At 39.4% G+C, this 20,020-nt stretch overlaps 2 protein-coding genes across 2 annotated transcripts; both read right to left on the reverse strand.

Annotated features, from left to right (window-relative positions):
* Positions 1-9,116: 9,116 nt before the first annotated feature.
* LOC121048761 (pathogen-related protein-like) lies at positions 9,117-10,337 on the reverse strand. The gene is made up of 4 exons (XM_024307674.2): positions 10,155-10,337; positions 9,951-10,083; positions 9,557-9,858; positions 9,117-9,447 (listed from the first exon to the last, which is right to left on the reverse strand). The coding sequence occupies exons 1-4, from the start codon at positions 10,308-10,310 to the stop codon at positions 9,301-9,303; spliced, it is 738 nt and encodes a 245-aa protein (XP_024163442.1). The 5' UTR covers positions 10,311-10,337; the 3' UTR covers positions 9,117-9,300.
* A 4,515-nt stretch (positions 10,338-14,852) lies between these two features.
* Positions 14,853-16,128, reverse strand: LOC112168992 (pathogen-related protein). The gene is made up of 4 exons (XM_024305930.2): positions 15,936-16,128; positions 15,670-15,802; positions 15,284-15,585; positions 14,853-15,188 (listed from the first exon to the last, which is right to left on the reverse strand). The coding sequence occupies exons 1-4, from the start codon at positions 16,089-16,091 to the stop codon at positions 15,039-15,041; spliced, it is 741 nt and encodes a 246-aa protein (XP_024161698.1). The 5' UTR covers positions 16,092-16,128; the 3' UTR covers positions 14,853-15,038.
* Positions 16,129-20,020: the final 3,892 nt, after the last annotated feature.

Raw genomic sequence — 20,020 nt, forward strand, 5'->3', positions numbered from 1 at the left:
CGAATTTGTCTCACTATAGAAAACAACAATGAGTACGTCATGGAGAGTAGCTGAAAATTAGTTTCAAATTAATTCTTAGTCTCTCACCATTGAGAGGGGTGTAGAGTAACCAAAAATCCAAAATGAATTTGTCATCCTTGAGGTCGGCCCATTATGGTGGCGGTTATTATTAATGCCAAAATTTCCATGTCTCCATCCCTAGTGTTTGTAATCAGTACTGATCTTTCTTCTCGACCACAAAAAAAATAAAAAAAAAGGTTCAGGGCAGCTCTTTCCAAGGAAAGTATTGCCATGTATGCAATTATTATACCCTAAGAAGTACTGTTCAATGAACAGTTATGAAGTTTTTGCCTTTCATTTTTTAAAAAATTACCTGATTGTCCTGAACAGGCCCAAAGCGAAACAATGATGGGCTAAAATTAATTTTGAAGAGTCCACTAATACAGTAATACCAGAACTTGATCATTGGTCATTAGTCATTAATAGTAAAGTCTGTTCCGGGCTCCACGCGCCACACATAGCAGTCAATGGATCCAAGTTGCTATTCCAGCACAACCAAATTGATTATAATTGTGATGTGTTTAACACACTGCTAACTTCCACTTAAACTATAGTAGGAATTAGATCACCTACTAACCCTAAATATTATTTTTTTCGCATAGGACTAACCCAAAATATTTGAAGTCCCATTCGTGGGGATCAATCACAGTCAACTCTCGCAACCTAAGTTTAATTTTTTCTTGGAGCCAACCATACATGCAAAAACTAAGTAAATTATGTTTTTCTTCTAACCAAGTTTGACTCTTCTAGAAGTCATCCTTACTCGAATGTAAGAATTGTGTGTCTTCAAGAAAATCTGCTTGACAAGTCAATAACTTTCTGCCATTATTGATGGATAATATTGTTTCAAAGAATGTAAATGTTCAATGTTTCGTAGACTATGAATGTGTGAAATTTAGCACACAAACACACCCGTAGCATTGTGTGGGATATCCCACTAGTATAGTTCAAACCAAAAAAACAAACCACAAAAAGTAGCTGCCTACAATAGCTACTATCAATATTGTAAGGTTATCTTCCCAAGTAGAGCGACTATATGGACCAGAACGTCCAGAAGTATTCCTAAGATTAGGGTTTTGCTCTTGGCGCCCTCTCTTAGGAGCGCGACTATAATTGGATTCCGGAATATGCTCTGTTTCTCCGGATCTCAAATTATAGTTCTTCACAAGGATGTTGTCATGCTTTTTAGTGACATTCATAACTCCAATGAGCTCAAATGAGCTCATGAAACCTTGTGATCCGTCCTACAGTAGCATCTATATATTCGATAGTTTTTAGCAACCATCAATGTAGAGACGGGGAAGGTAGAGAAAGTCTTCTCAATCAACATCGCATCTGTGATCTCTTTACCAAAGAATTCCATTAAGGATTTAATGCGAAGTGCTTCCAAGTTGTAGTCAAGAACTAACTTGAAATCACAGAGGCTATGCCATCTCACTTCTTGGTCAGGAAGCAGGGAGTCACGGACGTTGCCAAATCTTTTTTCGAGTGAGACCCACAGACTTCTTGGGTCTTCTTCATTCATACACTCGTACTGGAGCAAATCATCCATATAACAAGTCATTAGGATGATGGCTTTCGCCTTATTTGCAACTAAGGCTGCTCTATTTGCTTCCAAAGCTTGAGCTTGCTCAACAGTTAGCACGTCCTTGTTAGGCTCGAGAATCGTCTCCAGGATTCCATCGGCCTTGAGATGCTAGCGGACATCATGAACTTACCTGTGATATCCAAAACCAGTTGTTCCTAATGGAGCAAAGTCAAATTTATTCAGGTTACTCATCCTGAAAGAGAACAAGAAATAGGGTTAGTTTCGGAGCAGAAAAAGCTACCACGAAAACATATAAACTTTCTGAGCGTAATCACTCCCAAGAAATTAGGAATTTCTTAGCGTAATCGCTTCCAAGAAATTCAATTCCAAGAGGTATTGGATTAGATTGAAACAATGACGTAAGTGGTCGATCATAAATTTTGTACAAACTCTAAGTTTAGAGATCTCAACAAGCTCTAAGCTTGGAGTGAGCACGAACCCTCACAATTCAGCTTAATTAGGTCTCCCCTATGATGAAGAAAGGGGGGTAGAAGAAGGGGGTTTGCAAGTCCCCGAGAAAAAGAAGAGAAACTGAATAAAAACTAAAAAAAAAAAGGGGAACTTTTAGTAAAAAATACCTTGAAATAGGTCGCAGGATGTACATACCTCCAACAATATGGAGTATTTACTACATCACCAAGCATAAGTAACACCCTCTTTGAGACACCCACAAGCCATGGTGAGGCCCAACCGAGACATGCATCTTGTAGCCCTATGTTCAAGCTACGCTACGGTATCCGGAAGTCGCAAATCCGTCGCCGGGAAGCCACCTTCCCGGCCTTGCCAAGTTGCCTCCACAATATGCTTCTCTAGACTAGAATAGTGATTTTAGTCATCCCACATCTAAGAAAAAGTAAAGGAGATGGCTTCCTTCACCTATAAAAGGAATGCCTCCTCCCACTTAAACACCATTCAACACACTCCATTACACACTTTGTAATGCACTTGGGCCGCAAGGCTCGACACACTAGTATAAGCTTTCAAGTGGACGTAGTCTCCCGCTAAGGCGGGAGGTGAACCACTATACTTCGCTTGTGTCACACTCTCTCTCTCTCTCTCTCTAAAGCTAACTAGAGATCCCCAACGGATCCAAACGTTAACATTGGCGCCGTCTGTGGGAAGCCGACATACAAAGGCTTCGTCACTTACCATTGAGGCCGGTCAACGCCCAACATGGCTGGTCAACGCCGGTCAACATGTGGTCAACGCCCAAAGAGTCGGTCAACGCCCATCAAGGCTTGTTCAACTTTTGGTCAACGCTGAACTATTCACTTAGTCAACGCTGAACTTCCAAAAAAAAAAAAAAAAAAAAAAAAATTTTGGCGGCAAATCTTCTCTGGACACCCAGAGATTTGCTCTGGACACCAGTTCCGCCGAACTCCGATTCCGCCAGACACCAGTTCCGCCGAACTCCTGTTCCACCGAACTCCAGTTCTGCAGCTCATCACCTCCGTTGAAGAACACCAGCGGCTAACCTCCGCTGACCATACTACAATCTCCGCCGAACTCGGAGCCTCCGCCAAGCACCATCCTCCGCTCCGCCAGACAATCCGCTAGCCAACTTCGCCCCACTGGACTGTTCACCGCCGACATCTTCCGCCAAGCTCTGCCAGGTTGCAAGACAAGGAGCAAAGGTCCTTCCGCCAACCAGCTGCGACCGCTAACTATCCTCCTCCGCTCCACCATACTTCTTCAGCGGCCAAAGCTCCACTAGGAAGCAAGCTTCAATCATCAGTGCCCCCGCTAACCACAGTTTCCTCTGCCGAGAGTTCTCCGCCAGAGAACCATCTCCGCCAAAGCTCCCAGCCAAGCCAAACTCCGCCGGCCACGATTGCTAGGCACACCACCTCTGTTGGCCATAGCTACCGCCGGCAGAGCTTTCTCCGCCAACCATCGCTGGTCGCAGTCCGCCGGCCAAGAGCTCCGCCGTCCATGACCCTCTCAAGTCCGCCAGTCGACCACCATGCAAGCCTCCTCCGCTAAGCATCATCAGCGGGAAGTTTCTTCCGCTAGGCTCCATCACCGCAAGCTCTCTTCCGATCAACGTCATCAGCGGCAGTTTCTGCCGCTCAGCTCCATTAACGATCACAGGCTGTCACTTACCCAACATGTACACCCAGCCTGTCAAGGGCATCAACTGCAGCGCCATCCGCTGGGCTCTACCGCCAAACTTCTTCAGCGGTACCGCCGATCTCGGTCAGCGGTAACACCGGTCATATTCCGCTGGTCTCCACTGCTGGGTTTCACCGCTGAACATCCCCCACCAACCTACTCCGCTGGCGAACACCACCACTGACCAAGTGCTCCGCTCCGCCAGCCTCACTACCGCCGAGCTACCACTGCCAATCTCTACCGCCAGGTGGCAGCTCCGCTGGCCAAGCAAGCCCCGCTGAGAAACTCTTCCGCTAGCCACCTCCGGCAAGAGCTCCGCTGAGCTCTAACCCCTGGTGTAGACTCAATTTTCTGGGCAATCTTACCTGCACACCTAGACGTCTGATACGGACATCCACTGCCATCCTCTTGGATCAGCGACCATCATCCAAACTTCTCATATGCCGGAGGATACTGCGGCGGACTCTGCCTTCATTTATGCAGTCGAACTGTGGGTTTCTATGATGGTCAGAGCACAACCAGCAAAGCCAGCCATCAAGATAAGTATTTCTATCTCTTTATTCCTTGGTGCACACGTGCCTAGTTTTCACAGGTGAACTAGCTTAGCACAGTTGGTCAACAGGAGCATGGTTCATAATTCAATGCCACATATACCTGATTATGCTTTTCCCCTGTGCACACTTTCTATACATAATTATGCATGTGGTTATTAACGTGCTGTAGTAAGACCATGAGATCATATACTTGTTATCAAATAACATGACCCACCATTATAGCTATGCACACGTTCGTGCTCCTATCCATGCTGCACGTATCAACTACAGTACTTGTGTGTCACATGCACATACATAGCCTCTCATCTGGACGCATGTCTACGCACACGTACACCACACATATTCATTGCACCATTGTATATATATATATATATATATATATATATATATATATATATATATATGCACAGCAATGCTACGACTGTTGGCCACATGCCATCACGTTTAGTCAATTGACAGAGACACGCACCGCTGTCGAGCAGTGCATTTGCAGCCTTTTTAGTTAAATCACAAGCTGCCACTTAAGTCCTAAAGAAACAAATGCTAAACTAGCTTGCTGGCTACCTCCTAGTTTACCCATATTAGTTTATATTGTTGCACATACTTTTGTGGTTACCCACACCCAGCGCACCGCAATTTTACTTGATAGATAATTATCTCGTGCACTATGCTCAATCCATTCCACAATATCATGCATTTGATATCACTAGTTTTCTGCGATATAATACCACGTACCAACCACAAACTAGATCATAGTTCCATGCACAACTACTTCTTCTGCATCCATGATAATGTTGCAGGTGTCCTGCACATTTATTCAATGACACGGGATGGGTACACATACATATTAAAACAAACATGCACATTACCGCTGCACGGCATGCATGTCAAATGGTTATCTCACTTATACCATATGATTATTGCATTCGCATATAAATTATGCATTCTCACCATCACCACCATGCTTCAATGGTCATCGCACATAGTGAGAGTTTGTGTGTTCCCCGTAAATTCGGCATTCAAATAGATATATATGCATGTTATTTGTCATCAACCACCACATTTGCTCATACACTTTGCTTATAATTTTATCAAAGTACATATGCAAATTATTGATGTTGATTTTACAAATCTACATATTCATCATCTATTTTGTTTCAAGGAAATTCAATTATTTCTATGGAGCATTCAATCTCAACTACGAGTTGACGTACATTATCGGAATACTTTGTCCACCACAAGCAATGGACCGCCATGCTCGGCCAACTCCGCTAGCCTCCAAATCGGCATAAGATAAGTTACTATGTCTTATCTCTTACGCTTTCGCAATTAGAGCCGTTACATGCTTTCACTACTTTTAAGCATGCCTACAATATATCACTCTTGGTATGCTTTTACATGCTTCCATAAACTTTTGAGCATGCCGACAACATTTCGTAGATTTGGCAACACTTTCTAGATCTCACATACTAGATATGCCATGCTTCACATACCGATCTCAGTGATCCATTAGCATATCTACAAAAATGCAAAAATGATATTAACATCCACATTACAGGTATATGCTAGACACATATGCCATGCTCCTACTTAATTGCAACCCAATTAAATAAAGATGGGACATAAACAAAATATTATTACTTGCTCTATGTGTTTATCATTTTTCATACAGATACAAACTTTACGAGTCTATGTTCTACGACCAACCGCCAGGCGGTAAGGCAACACCTCATAATGACAATGACCGCTACGCGGCATTGCAGTCAAGTTTCTCCTTCGAGAAAACAGCTAGGGACTAGTTAACATAGCCCATGGCAGCCATTGATCCGGCAGTTAACCCCGACGCTTGGGTATCTAAGATTGGGCTCGCTACCCAACACCCTCTGCTCCGCGCAGCTCCCCTCATCAAACAATTTGCCGACCATCCGGAGGTCTATAGCCAGGAGTGGGGGACTCCTCGCAGGGCCTAGCAGGGGCCCACCCGAAAGGGCAAAAGCGTTCGCTCCAACAATTCTAGATGGACGACGCACTCGCACTAATTATGCTTGATATACGGCACAAAGCTACGCTTTGGTATCAACCCGCAAGAACACCCTCCTTGACTGGGGACTTCGGGGACTTATACATACAGCCCAGCATAATTAGCAACGGCAACGCTCATGCCTCAGGGCATCACCATCGAGCTACCCGTTAGTGCCTCAGCGGCACCCCGAGCTTCCGCTCATGCCTTCCCGGCACCCACGAGCTTCCGCTCTCGAGCTTTCCGCTCATGCCTTCCCGGCACCCCGAGCTTCCGCTCATGCCTTCCCGGCACCCACGAGCTTCCGCTCACGAGCTTTCCGCTCATGCCTTCCCGGCACCCCGAGCTTCCGCTCATGCCTTCCCGGCACCCACGAGCTTCCGCTCACGAGCTTTCCGCTCATGCCTTCCCGGCACCCCGAGCTTCAGCTCACGAGCTTTCCGCTCATGCCTTCCCGGCACCCACGAGCTTCCGCTCATGCCTTCCCGGCAACCCCCGAGCTTCCCGCTCATGCCTTCCCGGCAACCACGACTTTACCGCTCATGCCTGCCCGGCAATCCTCGAGCTTTACACATGTCTACTCGACACACAACACGTTAATGGAACATTGAATTCTTCTACCATCTGTCGCCCGTGACAAATTGAATTCTTTTCGCGTTCCATTAACACGAGCGACAACGAAACAAACTTAAGCGTTCACGTATTCATCACTCACGAATTACAAACGTTTACCTTCGCAGCGCTCATACAACTTACATTTATCATATGCTCACACGACCATACGCGCTCTCGAGTTCGTACGTCATATTTGATCGTACTCGGCGCCATTCGCATGTATACATCAACATGTATCACGCACCCCATACGTTCATATATGCCAACGCATATCATTGCAACTCACATTTGTTGCCCAATGCAACGAGCATTCTACATATGCCTGTTTTTTTGTCTTTGTGCAGGTTAACGAGTCCCTTCTTGCTTACGGAGTTCGGGGACTTGTAGGGGCTCCGTGCCGCCCGGTTACTTATGCTTGATGACTTCGTGGTTATAACTCCCCAACCAAGAAGCTCCTCTTACTTGGGGACTTCGGGGACTTGTACATACCTCCAACAATATGGAGTATTTACTACATCACCAAGCATAAGTAACACCCTCTTTGAGACACCCACAAGCCATGGTGAGGCCCAACCGAGACATGCATCTTGTAGCCCTATGTTCAAGCTACGTTACGGTATCCGGAAGTCGCAAATCCGTCGCCGGGAAGCCACCTTCCCGGCCTTGCCAAGTTGCCTCCACAATATGCTTCTCTAGACTAGAATAGTGATTTTAGTCATCCCACATCTAAGAAAAAGTAAAGGAGATGGCTTCCTTCACCTATAAAAGGAATGCCTCCTCCCACTTAAACACCATTCAACACACTCCATTACACACTTTGTAATGCACTTGGGCCGCAAGGCTCGACACACTAGTATAAGCTTTCAAGTGGACGTAGTCTCCCGCTAAGGCGGGAGGTGAACCACTATACTTCGCTTGTGTCACACTCTCTCTCTCTCTCTCTCTAAAGCTAACTAGAGATCCCCAACGGATCCAAACGTTAACACAGGAAAAGTTGTCGGTGGTGGTTGACCTTGTGCCGGTTGACTCCCTCTGGGCCGGTCCCCCCCCCCTATTTTTTTTTCTTCTGCAGTGAGCCACACAACCCTGGGCCTGTTCTTCTCCTTCTCTGGGCTGACTGGAACAGAGGAATAGGGTAGACGGCGGTTCAAGGTGCAGCAGCAGTTCTGATGGCCGGTTCACATGTTTTTAAGGTGGTTATGGGAAAGATTTTTCCAGTTCCTGGATCCTTGGGTAGAGGCGCTTCTGGTAGCAATCGGAGGTCCGGAAGTTGGTGAACCGGTAAAGTATTTGTTGCGGGTGGTTTTGAACTTCCGATGGCCGGTTCGGTAGGTCTCAGGCTGGTTTTGGTTATTCTGCCGCCGATTCTGGATACCTGGTGTCGAGGGCTTCAAGGTGTGAGGTGGAGGCAAAAAGGCTTCAAGGTTTTGTATTCGAATTTGGGGTTTTAGCTTCTTGAATCAGAGTTTAGCTATTTGTTTCACGGTTAAGGCTTCGTGCTAATAATGTGTTTAAGGAAAACTGAAATTGGGAGAGAATTGAGTCGTGCTTTTATTGATAATATGGACCTCTTTATATAGAGGATTACAAGGTACAAATTAGAGTTGTACAAGGAAAGATAATAGTACAATTAATCAGATATCTATAAATACCTTCGAGAATATCTCTAATTCAAAACCCTATTACAACTAGATCAAGTAATCTAGAGTTTAGGCCAGACACATATTCTGGATTTACTTGAAAAGTATTCTTATAATTTAAAATTTTTTTTTTTTTTTTTTGAGAAGGAATGTATTCTTATAATTGCTTAGTTGGAAGAAGCTAACTAGCAGGCTTCATAAATGGTGGGGGATGCCAAGGCCACTGTAGGGTCCAGGCCCTTGAACAGCTCCACTGCTGGCAACTCGTATGAGGAAAAGAAAAATATGATGGCTTAAAAAATAATAAGATCATCAAAAATAATTTTATTTATAACTTGTATTTCTTTGTAATTTGATTTTTACTTGTTCATCATTTCAAGTTAAGCTTTCGTTAGAGTTCTTTTAGCTGACCTAAGTATAAACCGCCCAAATTAATTAAGTTTGATTAATGATAAACAAATCATAGTGAGACCAATTTGAATTTTTCTATTGGAATAATATTCTGACTGATAGTTTATCAAATGATATACTCCGATAAATCCAATATTTAATAATCATAACTTTATCGTGTAATTCTTGTCCATCCATACGATGGCCTCAATGGCTCAATGCTACTACATTATTTTTGTGGGCCAATACTACATTTTATTTTTATTTTGAACAAGCCTACATTTTTATGTAAGCTGCACCTATATAAGGTATTTATAGCACTTATTTGTTCCTAAGGATAGGGCAGCTACTTTTGGTTGCACCATTCCCACCACAGTTTTCAATTTTGGCACCCTTCGTCAGCCCTCCAAGAAGTTCTGCAGGATCGTAAAAGAACTCCACCTTTACAATTCTCATCTGCTCATCCACCTGAAACCCGGTCGAGTCAACTAAAAATTAGCAATCAAGTAGAGAACTAGAGATCGAGAAATTATTTCTACATTCAATTAAATACAGAGAAAATTAAGAACATACGAACCCTGAAAATTGCAATGCCAAAGAATTGAACCAATTCTCCAGTAGGGGCATACCCTTTGAAAGGACCTTCCATGTAAGACCAGTGCCTGAACTTGTAGGCTATCACCGGCGGACCGGAATAGACCTCAAGGACCTCGATTGCAAATCCACGTGGAAAAGTAGTGGTGAAAAGCTTATGAGACGATTCTGCTGTTTCCTCTGCTGGTTTGTAGATCTGAAACTCCTCAGGTAGAGAGCTTTGCAGATCTACATTATAGACTCCACCCATTTTAGTAATATCTTCAATAGTCAGTGGTTCTTTCCCTGCAGAGTATATATGTATGTAAATTAACGTATATGTTTCATCAAAAGATAATTATTCAAGTAGAAACAAGGAAAAACAGAAATATATATACCATTCTGGACGAAAGTGAACTTTTCTGGATCAATAGATTTGAAGTCCTGAGGGTTTGCTTTGTGGGAAATCTCCATCTCGTATGTCTTCAAAAGGTTCTGAACTCTTTCTTCCAGTGACCCAGTTGGCCATATCTTCAGTTATTAATGCACAATTCATTAGCTATATATTTTGAGAGAGAGAGAGAGAGAGAGAGCTAGAGAACCTTGGTTCTGCCTTCTTCAAAGAGCTTGTTAACAACATCGTAGTTAGGAGGGGCACCAGCTCTCCATTGTGTGTTCCTCTCTCCATCTCCATACATGTAAGAGCGATACTTGTCTCGCTGATCAACACCTGAAGCTTCCATGTTGGAAGTAGACATGCGCCAAATTGGTTCCTTGAATATGAGTTTTCATGGTATAGTTGACGGCATTTTATAGAAGTGTACGGTACATATATGACATCATTGCTGAAAATAAAGATTGACTTGTAGACATAAAAGTGGACACGTTCCTGGTTTCATTTGATAGTATCAAACCTCTAATTTTTCTATTTCCCACATTTTCTCAATTGAGTTAACCTAAAAAGTTGAACATCAACAATTAATTTTTTTTCTAAATTTCTTTGATATATATATAAAATCTTGCTCTCCTAAGGAGGTCCGTTCCTGAGCTAAGGAACGGATTTTCATATTTTGACCACTTTTAGATCACATATTTATATCTTAACAATTCTGTTTTTAGGTTATAATATATAGATCACTTCTGTAAATTTTCAGCCAAATTGATAATCGTGACAGTATCGAACTCGATTAAATCATAATTATAAATTGCAGTTTTGGACGCCTTAACGAACTTCAATTTGGTTAAAAATTTGCATAAGTGATCCATACATTAAGAGCTAAAAACTAAATAGTTAAGATGTGAATATATGATCGAAAAGTGGTTAAAATATGGAAATCTGTTCCTTAGCTAAGGAACTGACCTCCTTAGCAGCACAAATATATATATATATATATATATATATATAGTAATTGGATCTGCAGAATGATTAACTTTCCAGTTTTAATTAGTTACAAAAAGTGGATGTATATCAACTATCTAAGTAGTGATATACATCACACCTGACGAATAATATGTCGCGTACTGTTTATATTTTAATGCACAAAACAATTTTGATTTGATTTTAATTAATTTGATGGTTTGTACGTATCCTCCACCCACTCCTAGACCTCATTCCAACAAATCCACTATCATCCAAACTACTTATAGCTCCCAGACTAATCCTTAACTTCATATTAAAATATTTTATTTGACTATTAATTACATTATGTGACCAGGAAGAGTAGGAGTATATACACGTAAGAACATTCAACCCCAACTAGCGCTATACCATTATTTTTAAACGAAATTTCTATATGCAAACGAAGAATTGGTCTGTGTTTTTTATTTCTTTTGTTTTTCTTTAATCTTTCAGTTTTTTTTTTTAATTTTTCTGAAAAAATGTCAATTTATCCAAATTTGAGCTACCATATATATATATATATATATATATATATATATATATATAGAGAGAGAGAGAGAGAGAGAGAGAGAGAGAGAGAGAGGGAGAGAATGTTGCCAAAAATGAATATGTTGATGGGTTTGCGTTCACTTATGACATTATCAGGTTTAATCACTTCAACTTCAGCTTTAAACATTACTACAAAAATTGTTAGCACTCTACCCGGTTACTCTTGAGACCAGGAGCTACTAACAAATCTGATGAAACCATGAAAATCAAAATATCGATGGAAAAGATGCTTCTTTGAACAATGGCCACTGAAAATATCCATAAGAGTAGTGGGAGCAAAGAATTTCAGGCGACCCCTTTTAGGCCGTAAGATAAGAGAACCATGTCCCCGCCTACGAGCAATGTAAAGAAGACCATGATGTGGGCGCAAAGCAAAGTGCCACAAGATGTCCCCAAACCTTGATTGGCAAAGCCTAGGGTTAAGATTCGCAGTTGATGGTTAAAGAACAACTAAGGATGATATGCTTGAAAAACTAACACCGTGTTGAAGGAGACTTTGACACAGGCTTCAAGGTATTGCGTATAAGACAATATTATGAGATTAGACCGCCATAGACAGTGCTACGAGTTAAACCCTATAAAAGCTTGTCACATAGGGTTGAGAAAGACATCCGGTTCTCATCTTTTTATTTTCCTTTGACCATCTCCAACAGATTGGTCAAATCCACGTGGAGGGCAAAACGGTAACAAATGACTGATGAAATACTCCTCCAACCCATAGGTCATGAAATACTCCTCCAACCCATAGGTCATACACACGTGGATTTGACATTGAGCCTTCCTCTATCAAATTTGACAGCCCCATCTCTCTTTGTCTTTTATTTTTTTTATTCTCTCTCTCTCTCTCTCTCTCTCTCTCTCTCTCTCTCTCTCTCTCTCTCTCTCCCCTATCCAGACCAAAGCAACTCATAAAAAACCTTGATGGCTTTGATGGAATGGCAATTTGAGATCTGGAATTCGTGAAGGCGTAGAGCATAAAACTGAGAATCGAGTAGATTTTGCTTGATCTGGGCTTTGATTGATCAATAATTTGGGAAGATTAGTTGGGTACCACTTGATTACATAAACAAAGAGTAGAGTAAAGAAGAACGTAAAGAATTGGCTTTGTTTTATTGCTTGTCAAGTTGAAAGAGATCTCATTGAGTCATTTTGACAAACAGAAGGTGTTATTTTTGTTGTCAAAGTTTGTAGCTTTTTCGCCTGGAAGTGCTGCTTTTGATTTTCTAGGAGTTGGGTTTCTCAGCTTTTTGTATTTGGTGAATTGGGTATGTGTTTTACTTTTTAAACTTGTCCCCATTTTTGAGATTTTGGGTTTATATAATTTGCTTGGTGCTCATAGACCAGAATTGGGTTTGTGTTATATTGTCGCCTGTTGATTTTGTGTTTCTGGGTTGTTTAGAATCTAGCTATGTGGTTTTTAGGCTTGAGGGAATGAAAGGAAAGGTAGGATTACCAAGGAATTACTTTGTGTTGAACACATGAGGTAAAATTCCAGCCATTGGACTTGGGACATGGCAGAGTGGTGGAGACCTTTGTGTTCAAGCTGTGAAAACAGCATTATCAGTAGGTTACCCACACGTAGATTGTGCACATCTTTATGGTAATGAGGTTGAAGTTGGTGAGGCATTAGCTGGAGCATTTAAGGGTTCACTGAAGAGGGAAGATGTTGAAAGAAACAGAAGAAGCAGAGAAAGGGATGAGGATGAGATCTGTTTTTTATTTTTTTTTTATAAAAATTAGTTATACTGAGAAAAACAAAATAAATAGAATAAGATATATTAAATTAACATACAATTTTGACATATCGGTTGGAGTAATATTAGGCAAAAAAGAAGATTGCCATGTCACATATCAAATTTGAATTTAACACAAGCTAAAAGAAAACTCCATTAGAGACGATAACTTTGAACTTATCGTGCAAAAGCACGGCAAGTTCGTTGCCAATGATTCATCACAACGATTGTAGAGATTGGGCTCAAGACTATCATCGCTTGCTTTGGGATGACTGTCCTTCTTGTTGTTCCTTTCTCTAGGTAGTCTTGATTTGCTTGGAGCCAAAGGTCCTCGGTTTGGACGAAAGCCCAAACCTCACTTGGCCAAACGAGCACGACACTCGGCAGTTATGAGGTTGATAGGACGACTAGCCTTATCTTGATTCTCAAGTCGTAGACGAGGTCCACAAGCAGCATTAGCCTCTGGAAATAGAATTTCCTTTGCAATAGTACTGGGTGATGAGCTCGGAAAATTTGGTGAACTTGGTTAACAGTACTGCTTCTGGAGTAGGTTATCCGAGCTAAGAAATGTGGTCTACGTCTTCTCCAATAAGTCAGTGTTAGTCAATTGTTCGCCACAATACTAGAGAAGAGCACGAATCCTGCAGACTTTCACGTTATATTCTGTAACGGTCCTGAATTCCTGGAGGCACAGATTAAGCCAATCATGGAGAGTTTCTTGCAGCCAGATGATTTTCTGATGGTCATAGTGATCTTTAAGGAAATCTCATATCTCATTTGGTGAGGTGATGTCAACGAACTCAGATTTCATGGAATCTGACATGCGGCGGCAGAACAAGATCATTGCCCTAGTGAATAAAACGATGATAGCCAACTACTAAGAATGTGAAGGAAAAGATTTATAGCCATTGCAACAAAATCGGAGGCTTGATTAACCCTATTAAACCTAATAACCTCTGGCAAGCAAACGCTAACACCACTAGATCCCAAAAAAAAAAATAATAATAACAATGCCTAAAGCTACTGAGGAGGAGCAACCAACCGAATAAAGAAATCAAGGGTTGGCACCACCCTAGCCTCGTGCACTGGGAGAGGTTTACGGCCCAAGCCAAAAGCTTATACTCTAGAACTTCACAATTTCTTATAAAAAATTGACATCCACCTTAAGAAATAATAGTTGATCCAAACCCAGACAAAATTTCAACATCAGCAGTACACTAACTTTCTCAAAAACTTTATCCACATGAAACAATTTACAATGCCAACCACTAATATAACACCCAGTATTCTCTGTGCACAAACAATGAGAAAGCTAGTGAAGTTTTTTTTTTGATTAAAAAAAAGTTTAGGTAAGAGGGAGATTTCCCTACACTATCAGGGTCAAAGCAAACCTACTACCTCAACTCAACAGGACTTACGAAACTGATCAGTGTCTCAGCCCAGCCCATTAGTATGGAATAGCTTATGAATGAATTCCAATGAAATTCAATCTTAATTTATAAATATTAGTCGTTGGCATTGTAAATTGTTTAATAAATTCTTTGTAAATGAGAGGTCTTAAATTTGACTCATGGATGACAATAATTATTATTTAATTAGATTGAAAAAAAAATTAGTAGTGAATAATTAAATATATAGTTTTATTAAATCAAACATTTTATAACTATTCGTGTTTATTGCATCAGATGGTGTTGATTTTGTCGTTGTTTTTCCATAACATGGCCTCCATATTGCTACAATTTATTCAAACTAGTCCTCTCGAACAAGGTATTTGTAGCACTCATCCTCTAGTCTCCAGATCTATCCTACCCCGTGTTCCTGAGGACAGGGCAACTACTTGTCGTTGCAGCATCTCCATCGTAATTTTCAATTTTGGCACCCTTCATTAGTCCTCCAAGAAGTTCTGCAGGATCGTAAAAGAACTCCACCTTTGTGACTCTCATCTGCTCATCCACCTGATAATCGAGTCGGCCGAAAATGAACTAATAGGTATTTGAGATAAAGTCAACAAGCACTTATATAGACCGTAAAAAACTTAGAGCATACATACCCCAAAAATAGCGATGCCATAGAATTGAACCAACTCTCCAGTAGGGGCATGCCCTTTGAACGGACCTTCCATGTAAGCCCAGTGCCTGAACTTGTAGGCTATCGAGGGTGGACCGGAATAGACTTCAACGACTTCTATCGCAAATCCACGTGGGAAAGTAGTGGTGAAAACCTTATGGGATGACTCTGCTGTTTCCTCAGCAGGTTTGTAGATCTGAAACTCCTCAGGCATAGAGCTTTGCAGCAGCGGATTATAGCCTCCACCCAGTTTCTTAATACCTTCCAAACTCAATGCTTCCCTACCTGTATAGTATATGAGTGTATTGGAATTAATATAAAAGATCGAGTGATGCAAATTCAGAAACAATAAGAGAGAAATATGTATACCATTCAGGCTGAGAGTATACTTTTTTGGATCAATTGATTTGAAGTCCTCGGGGTTTGCTTTGTGGAAGATCTCCATTTCGTAAGTCTTCAAAAGGTTCTGTACCGTTTCTTCCAGTGACCCAGGTGGCCATATCTTTAAATATTGATTAACAAATCATTAGCTACTTTGATCAGATATTGTATAAACAGATAACCGTCCATTTCTGTGTGTGTGTGTGTGAGAGAGAGAGAGAGAGAGAGAGAGAGAGAGAGAGAGAGAGAGAGACCTTGGTTCTGCCTTCTTCGAAGAGCTTGTTAACAATATCGTAGTTAGGAGGGGCACCAAATCTCCATTGTGTGTTCTTTTCTCCATCGCCATGCAAGTAAGAACGATATTTGTCTTTCTTCCCGGCATCGGAAGCAGCCATGTGAGAAGTTGACATATGGGAAATGGGTTTCCTTGAACATGAATTTTCATGGATAGTTGAAGGGATTTTATATAAGTGGAGTACACGTATGTACGTACCAAAATGTGGAATAATTTACGTAGCATCATACCGTGGAGCTCACTCAATAATTAATTAATTAACTAAAGATCTTTTTCCTTTTTTTTTTTTAAAGTTTTTTGTAACTCTTTAAGAGGATTGAGATTGACGCCCTATTTTTTACAAACTATATCCCTGCACGTTCATGAGTAAATACAACACATGGTTAAGCATTTGAAACAATAACGACTATTTTCAGTTAAATTGTCTAAAAATTAGATATAGCTAGGCAATTTTTAACTTTTATTCCAATGAAGCTCAATGTTTATAAATCAAATTTAAAAAAATAATGCGCATTGAAGTTGAAACATACATTTAGAGTTTAGTTATTTTCTTTGTCCTATGACCTATCTAACTAAATATAATTAGATGCATGGCCCCCTTTCTTTCGAGATTGTGGGTAGGTGCCAGTCACCCCAAATCGACTGTCACAGAAGAACGAATATCGTTTAATCCTCTATCTAATTTATAAAAAATAAAAATAAAACTAGAGATTTTAGACAAAGTTAAATTTGACTTTTATTTAACTATTCTCCGTTGGATTGTATGCTATCTCAAAATTAGCCAAATTTAAATTGATTTCAAAATCACTAATCTCTTAAAGATGTTTCTCTGTTATCTCCCGTTGTATTATCACACATAAAATATGATTACAGTTGTTATAGTAATTTACAATCAATATTTAACTCGCAAGCGAGTTTCGATTCAATTCAATCAATTTTATTGCTAATTATTGATGAATGAAACACGAACACAACCGAAGACGAGGCCAAGTAAACCAACGGTATGTTGAATGAGGTATGTTGACGCATAAGTGATTCATTTTGATTTGTTCTTCATAGTTTATACCCTCCACCCACTGCTTAGACCTTATCCCAACAAACCCACTATCTTCCAACTACACTTCAGCTCCCGGCCCATCCAGACCCTAACCTCATATTAATGTGACATTTTTTAATATCTTCTTGACTGTACATTTGTTTGATCGAGGAAGAGCAGGAGAATTCAATTCCAAGTTCCCAACTAGTGCTATTCTTTTATCTTTGAAGGAAAATGTATATATGGTAAAAAGGAATAGGTCTTTTTTGAATTCTTTTGTTTTCTTTAGGCCTCGTCAACGGGCCGGGTCTTGTTACATTTTTAAATAATGCCGGGCTAGGTCGGGCCGGGTTTTATTGTAAATCGAATGATCCAAGCCCGTCTATATATAGCAGGCCTTGCGGACTTTTTCAGGCCGGGCCTTGCCTTGACAGCTTTTTTGGGCCGGGCCTTGTGGGCTTTATTTATAAATAAATATTTAAAGACACTAATATTTTTTTTTTAATCAAGCTTTGAAAATTCATTGGACAATGATCAAATACAACCAAATGGAACAAATCTATATTGTACCCAAAAAAATCTATATTTATATATAGACACTAATTTATTTATAAATAAATTTTTAAAGACACTAAGGTGGCGTTCGGTAACGTTTTCAAGTCATCTTTTTCATTTTATAAAATGAAAATGGCTTGAAAATGCGTTCGTTTGTCTGTTTTCAAAAATGCAGAAAATAATTTTTGAAAATATTTTTTTATTTTACTCGTAAAACAGGAAAATGACAAATAGACGTTTTCACATTTTCATTCTCATATTTTAGAAAACACGGAGATATATTTTCCAAAACAAAGAAAAAAAAGAACGTGCTCTCTTCTTCCATATTCTCACGTCGCTATCTTCTTCTCAGGTCTCTCTCTCATCTCTAGTTGCCATCTTCTCTAGTTTTTGAAATTGTTTTCGGAATAAGCGACCGGACACATTTTCGGATCTCAAAAATCCAATCTTATTTTCTCGTTTTTATTTTCAAAATCGATTTTTGAAAAATTATTTTTAAAAACGTTACCGGACAAGCCCTAATTTTTTATAAATCTATATTTATATACTACACACTCCAAAAAGCAACCTCTAGCAATTCAAAGAAAATAGGAAAACCGACCGTTAGATGTGATTATTACAATAAATTATACGTGTGGTTAAAAATTTAGTCAATTTCACTATAGTTTCGAAACCGATTGGATTAGTCAACCGTAGTCACTTGCATGTTTTATTAGTTGACCGATGGCGTGATGACTGCAAAACTTGCTTATGTTTTTACATCACGTTTGTAAATATTTCATCGATGGATGTGTGTGGACATAAGATAAAAATTTCAATTTTTAATTACAAATATGTTGGCCTATACTAATTTGCCTCCTAAAGTTGTATGATTTATACATTGTATTTAAATTGTTGAGGTCTATTCTAAAGCAACCATGAAGTGGAAGATGAATTTGGAGAAACCAACCGCTCGATGGAAAAATTGTAATGTTTTATGGTGGTTGTAAAAAATCCAGCCAATTTTGTTCTCGTTTCGAATTCAATCAACTAGGTCAAACTTAGTTACTCTTATAAACCTATATTTATATATCATACACTCCAAAGAGCAACCTCTATAAATTCAAATAAAATGAAAAAACCGACCGGTGGATGTGATTATTACAATAAATTATGAGTGTGGTAAAAAATTTAGCTAATTTCACCATATTTTCTAATCTGATCGAATTGGTCAACCGTTGTCACTTATATGTCTTCTTGGTTAACCGATGACATGACAACCGCGAAACGTGCTTATTTTTTCACATCAAGTATGTAAATGTTCCATCAATGGATATGTGTGGACATAAGATAAAAATTTCAATTTTAATTACAAATACGTTGGCCTATACCAATTTGCATCCTAAAGTTGTATGACTTATACATTACATTTAAATTGTTGAGGTTCATTCTAAAGCAACCATGAAGTGGAAAATGAATTCGGAGAAACCAACCGCTCAATGGAGAGATTGTAATGTTTTATGGTGGTTGTAGAAAATCCAGCCAATTTGGGTCTCGTTTCGAATTCGATCAACTAGGTCAAACTTAGTTACTCTTATAAACCTATATTTATATATGGATTAATTTCAGTTTACCCCTCTGAGGTTTGGGGGTGCCATCATTTCACCCCCTGAACTTTCAATTTTGAATTTTTACCCCCTAAACTTTCCAATTTCAATCAGTCGTGTCTAATTTCTACTATTCCGTCCAAATTGGACGTTAAGTTTGACTTTTGAGGGCTAAAATGGTCATTTCAACATAAAAAAAAATTAAAAAAAAAAATTTCTTTCTGTTTTTAAGTTTTTTTTTTTAATATTTTTTTTATTAATTTTTTTTTTCTGTTTCTTAATTTTTTTTATTTTTTTTATCTTCAACCTATACACCACAAGTTATAATAGGTTTATATAAAAACAAAAAAAATATCAAGCCGCTCACTGGTCTACGATATTTGTGATATATCTCTGATAAAGTGAAGAATTTTAGGATATATCCCCAATAAAGTGAAGAAATATTTGTAAAAAATAATTTTACACTTTATCTGTAAATAAATATTTGTATATCCCAAATAAAGTGAAGAAATATCTGTGTAAAATCATTTTTGGTCTACTATATTTGTGATATATCTCCAATAAATTGAAGAATTTTATGATATAACCCCAATAAAGTGAAGAAATATCTGTAAAAAATGATTTTACACTTTATCTGTAAATATCTGTATATCCCCAATAAAGTGAAGAAATATTTGTGTAAAATCATTTTTTATAGATATTTATTTACAGATAAAGTGTAAAATTATTTTTTACAGATATTTCTTCACTTTATTAGGGATATATCCTAAATTCTTCACTTTATCGGAGATATGTCACAAATATCGTAGACCAACGAGCGGTTTTCAACTACCTAGAGTATTTTTTTTGTTTTTATAAACCTATTAT

The sequence above is a fragment of the Rosa chinensis genome, chromosome 6 (genome assembly GCF_002994745.2).
Source record: "Rosa chinensis cultivar Old Blush chromosome 6, RchiOBHm-V2, whole genome shotgun sequence".
Classification (NCBI taxonomy): Eukaryota; Viridiplantae; Streptophyta; class Magnoliopsida; order Rosales; family Rosaceae; genus Rosa; species Rosa chinensis.